At 41.3% G+C, this 4,339-nt stretch overlaps 1 protein-coding gene across 1 annotated transcript; it reads right to left on the reverse strand.

Moving 5' to 3' along the window:
- Positions 1 to 802: 802 nt before the first annotated feature.
- rbp4l (retinol binding protein 4, like) lies at positions 803 to 3,395 on the reverse strand. Its single transcript, XM_086153113.1, has 5 exons — positions 3,271 to 3,395; positions 2,940 to 3,057; positions 2,717 to 2,853; positions 2,277 to 2,389; positions 803 to 2,179 (listed from the first exon to the last, which is right to left on the reverse strand). The coding sequence occupies exons 2-5, from the start codon at positions 3,054 to 3,056 to the stop codon at positions 1,956 to 1,958; spliced, it is 591 nt and encodes a 196-aa protein (XP_086009239.1). The 5' UTR covers position 3,057; positions 3,271 to 3,395; the 3' UTR covers positions 803 to 1,955.
- Between the last annotated feature and the right edge of the window lie 944 nt (positions 3,396 to 4,339).

The following is a 4,339-nucleotide window of genomic DNA, read 5'->3' on the forward strand; positions in this document are numbered from 1 at the left end:
ATGAATATTTTTGTGGGTTTGTGGTAGATGGATTTGTATTTATTTTGTTTGAATTAATGCGTTTACTGTCAATAACCACAGCCAACTGTCATGTTTTCATTACCATGCTTTGCTTTTCTACTTTAGTGTATTTTGCTGGATCTTATTACTCTATTTTTGGACAAAGACCACCAACTATCACGGTTTAAAATTGAATTTAAAAGCTGCAAGAGCCCCAGACATAATTGTGTCCTGCGTGACATCCATTTCCAGGTATGAGATGCAATATTTCAAATATAAAAACAAAGAAACTAACCAAAAAATATTTCCTGGTGAGATCGAATTTAATATTTTCCACACAGGGTTGTTCGATTATTAAGGAACTTTGTGATATTTTCATGCAGGGCATGAGAGGGTCGGTCCTTGGTAATGTTGGTTGCATCATGGAATGCTTTTTAAAAATCCAATTCCCAATATGCTTGAAAATATTAAATATTTTTCCAAGAAAGAATATAAAATTTGCAAGACCTCCTGTCCCATATTCAATAAGAAATGATCTGAAGAAGTGTTTGAACTTTTTATTGAGTACTTAACAAAGCTTTGGAAGAGCTTTATGTAAATATTGAAAAAGTGACCTAAATTTTGGAAACAAATTTTAGATCTGGGCTCAAACAGGAGAGATACATATGAACATATGTAATTTGCTATGTAATAAAAACACTTCAAAATATAATTAAGCAGGAAGAAAATTATTTAAACTATACAAAATAACAGTAAAAAGACAAACAGTGGAAAGAAGACTTTAAAATCTGTAAGAAAGAAATTCTTATCTTCACATCTGATGTAACTATTAAGTTTTATTTACCACCATGAATGCCTCCATGAACCTCCACACACCTCCGCACACACACACACACACACACACACACACACAAACACACACACACACACATATTTGTCATTAGATTACATTAGATAGACCTCTATGAGTACCACAGCTTCTTCGGTTCCTTTTTTTCCATGAAATCCATCTTGTTATGCACATCATATCAGCTCTTTGAGGAAGGCTCTAGAAATAGTTGGATATCTTCCATATTACAATATCCAAACACAATAACAAAGAAAAATTGATTCCCGATGTTTTCATGCTGCACTCTTGGATGCAACAGACAGAAATGATGTGGTTAATTCAACGCTGTGAGAGTTTTAAATTGAATTTTGATTTCATTTTTTTTAACAATAGAGCAACAGAAAATAAATGAAGACTGTGCCGATGGGCAGATGAGTAGGCCTTTCCTGTTCGTTAAAATTACGAATAATAAAACAATACGAATCACATTCAGTAATCGCTAGGTTGAGAGCCGAGACTCGTTCTCAACCAAAACTGTCTGGGCTTCAGAAATCTCCTGCTTTGACCTTTGAGCCCTGGAGGGCGTTATGTGGCTTCACAGCTGAATTAGCATAATGGGACTAGGGTTTCCGATAAGCCCATTACTCCTCGGATTGCTTTGCTTTACATTTGGCTGCTTTTTCCTTCAGGCTCAGGATGGATCACGACCTCTTATATGGCCAAAGTACAACATGTTATCATGCCTTGGATGAAGAAGAACAGTTTGATGTTTTAATGGTGATGTTGATGTTGATGTTGTAATATTACAGATGTGTAAGTACATGCGTTTCAGAGAAGCTCCCCAGAGATTTTCTTTTTTAGAAAAATATTTATTTTTTGTTGTCATATATACCCCAAATACCATAGGGATAAACAGCAAAAAATGATCAATTGTAAAGACTCCTGTTTTTTTTCATCAATTATTTCATCCCCTCTCTTTCCTTAATGCATTAACTACACACACACACACACACACACACACACACACACACACACACACACACACACACAGCCATTCAGTCTCACTCTTGTTCCCGTCAAAACTCCCCAACTGCTGCCATCTCAGGCACCTCCTGTTGTGTTTCTTTTAGCAGGCGCCGGACTGCAGGACAGGCTGGAACTCTCCGGCCATGCAAATTTCCTCCTGCTTCTGACGCACAACGCGCTGGATAGCCGGGGGAAGCCCGCGGGGGTTCCTGGAGAAGACCAGGGCATAGCCATCCTCGCAGGAGCCGTCTTCCTTCAATGCACGACAAGCGTAGGTAATGGCATAGTTGTCATAGTCAGTGTCGATCACCCAGTAGTTATCGCCTGGTTATGAAGAGAAAGACAGAATGGTGAATGTGAGGGGTGGAGATGGGGGAGTTGGGGCCATAAGAAGGAAGGTTGTGTGTGTGTGTCCATGGACCTCCACTGGACAGGTAGCTTGCCAGACCCTGGTAGTTCATGAACATCTTGCCGGGGGTTGCAGGATCAGGGACGGAGTACTGGGCCGCCATGTCAGCGCACACAACCCAGAAACTGCAATGTAAAGTCAAAAAATGAATCACATATTGTTGTTTTTTTAGACAAATATACATTCCCCACCTTTCACTATAAACACATTCCTGTGCTCTCGCTGCAGACATGCACCTTCCCGTGTAGAACTCTGCTTCCCTTGACTGCATTTTTGCCTAATCCCTTTTAATCCAGAGCAGAAAAGCCCATCTTGTTCTCAATACTGTTCAAAATGCACTTGTTGGAAATATACCTGCTGCACCCCCCCAGATTTTCCACAGCTGAAGAAAGTATTTCTGTGGCAGTTATTTTCTTCTCTGTGTAACAATAAGACACAGAGGCACCCCTCACCCAAACAGAGTGACGCGGCCCTTGGAGGAGGCCACCATGCTGCCGTCATCGTCGATGGTGTACTCAGCCGAGATGTTATCCTGCAGGAACAGGCCCTCTGGATCTTTCTTCTGCAGTGCGTACCACTTCCCCAAGTACTGCGGTTGAAGAGAAAAACTGAGAAATTAGAAAAAAAAACTGTTTTGCAACATTGGTGCCATTTTTATGATTTTGAGACACTGACCCTCTGTGGGTCGAAGTCTTGCTTCACGGTGAAGCTGTCGACAACGCAGGAGGCAGACAGACAATGCTCGATGTAGGACAGAAGGACCAGCATCAGGGCCATTTTTGAGGATGCCATTCTAGAAAAATAATTCACAGTGCTGGAGTCAAAAACAATGTATCTCACCTGGATATTTTTTCCCCTTCATATTACTTTTTTAGCATTATATTATGCTGATAGTTACTTAATCACAGCAGCAGGTTTTAATGAATGTCTTAACGTTGGCTCACATCACTATGCCGGTTATGATGTGAGAATCCATAAAATTAGTAAACAGAGATCATGTTCTTACCTGTTTGGCGTTGAAAAATAGTCAGCAGTGAAGAGAAGCCAGCAGAGTTTGTGATAAATCACCGGAGTGAGTTGGGGAAAGGAGGTGGCCTTTATATATGGGCCATGCAGACAAGCTTACGGCTGATTTTCATTGCTTGGAACTAAATACAGGGGCTTAAATCGAGAAGTAATCCTGTTGGGGTGAAATCCTTACCGTAATCTTGCTTCTATATTCAAAGCAGCCCCAAGATTTTACAGTTAAAACAATTAGGCCCTTATGCAACAGTGCGACACCAGCCAGCAAAGTTGCAGCAAAAACAGAGACAGAGAGTTTGGACCCATTGTCTCTGTGTTTTGGTTTGTTTGTTTATTTTAAAGCATGAACTGTCCACGTGAACTGTCTCGCAGCGTGCTGCTGTCTTGCAGATAAGGTCGGGTCATGAACTGGCGTCAGACAAGTGTTCTGCTGCTTCACAGACTCGCTTCCTGAATGTTTTCTCACTCTGTCTTATTAATATCTTGTCTGATTGAACACATTCTCAGATATTGAGATAATCCTGAAAGTTATGGAGGGATAGTCTTTCAGCCTCTGCAAGACCGTCGACTATGTTTTCAGGAGTGCAGTGGTCAAAGCGCTTGGCAGAGTCAGCTGCCAAATGCCTGGGTCAAGGGGGTCACCCTGTACTAAGTCCATTAATTAATCAATGTGTGTGTTTGTGAGGGAAAAAAATGCTGATAAATCAGTCCAAAGGTTAGCTGTCATGGCGCCACCTACAGGAGGGTGGTAGGAGTGATATTGTGACGTTCATGGTGACCTGAGGCCCCTTTGGTGAAGAAAGTGCGAGGGATGGTGTCAATAACCTTTCACCCCTCTTCTCACGGGAACACTGTGAGTGTGTCAGCAGACGGAGAGGAGGCATAGGAGAGAGTGAAGGAAAGAGTCGGTTTCTCAAAGACTCTGTATGAACTGATAAGTAATTCATCATTAATCCAGAATACAAATACATCAACATCAGCCTCCTGCTACAAGATGCAAAACACTCCTTTATCACTGTTCACACTTCAAAATGGCCAATCAGGATCTTTCT

The sequence above is a fragment of the Fistularia commersonii genome, chromosome 9, assembly GCF_037954325.1.
Source record: "Fistularia commersonii isolate RoL2024-O1a breed Wild chromosome 9, RoL_Fcom_v1.0, whole genome shotgun sequence".
NCBI classification, from domain to species: Eukaryota; Metazoa; Chordata; class Actinopteri; order Syngnathiformes; family Fistulariidae; genus Fistularia; species Fistularia commersonii.

What these genes read in the sequence shown, in the direction of transcription:
- rbp4l (XM_086153113.1), bottom strand. Translation starts at nt 3,056, where the DNA reads ATGGCATCCTCAAAAATGGCCCTGATGCTGGTCCTTCTGTCCTACATC. An exon ending in GGCCGCGTCACTCTGTTTGG is followed by an intron (nt 2,390 to 2,716) that starts GTGAGGGGTGCC and finishes TTTACATTGCAG; the next exon opens with TTTCTGGGTTGTGTGCGCTG. An exon ending in AAGCTACCTGTCCAGTGGAG is followed by an intron (nt 2,180 to 2,276) that starts GTCCATGGACAC and finishes CTTCATAACCAG; the next exon opens with GCGATAACTACTGGGTGATC.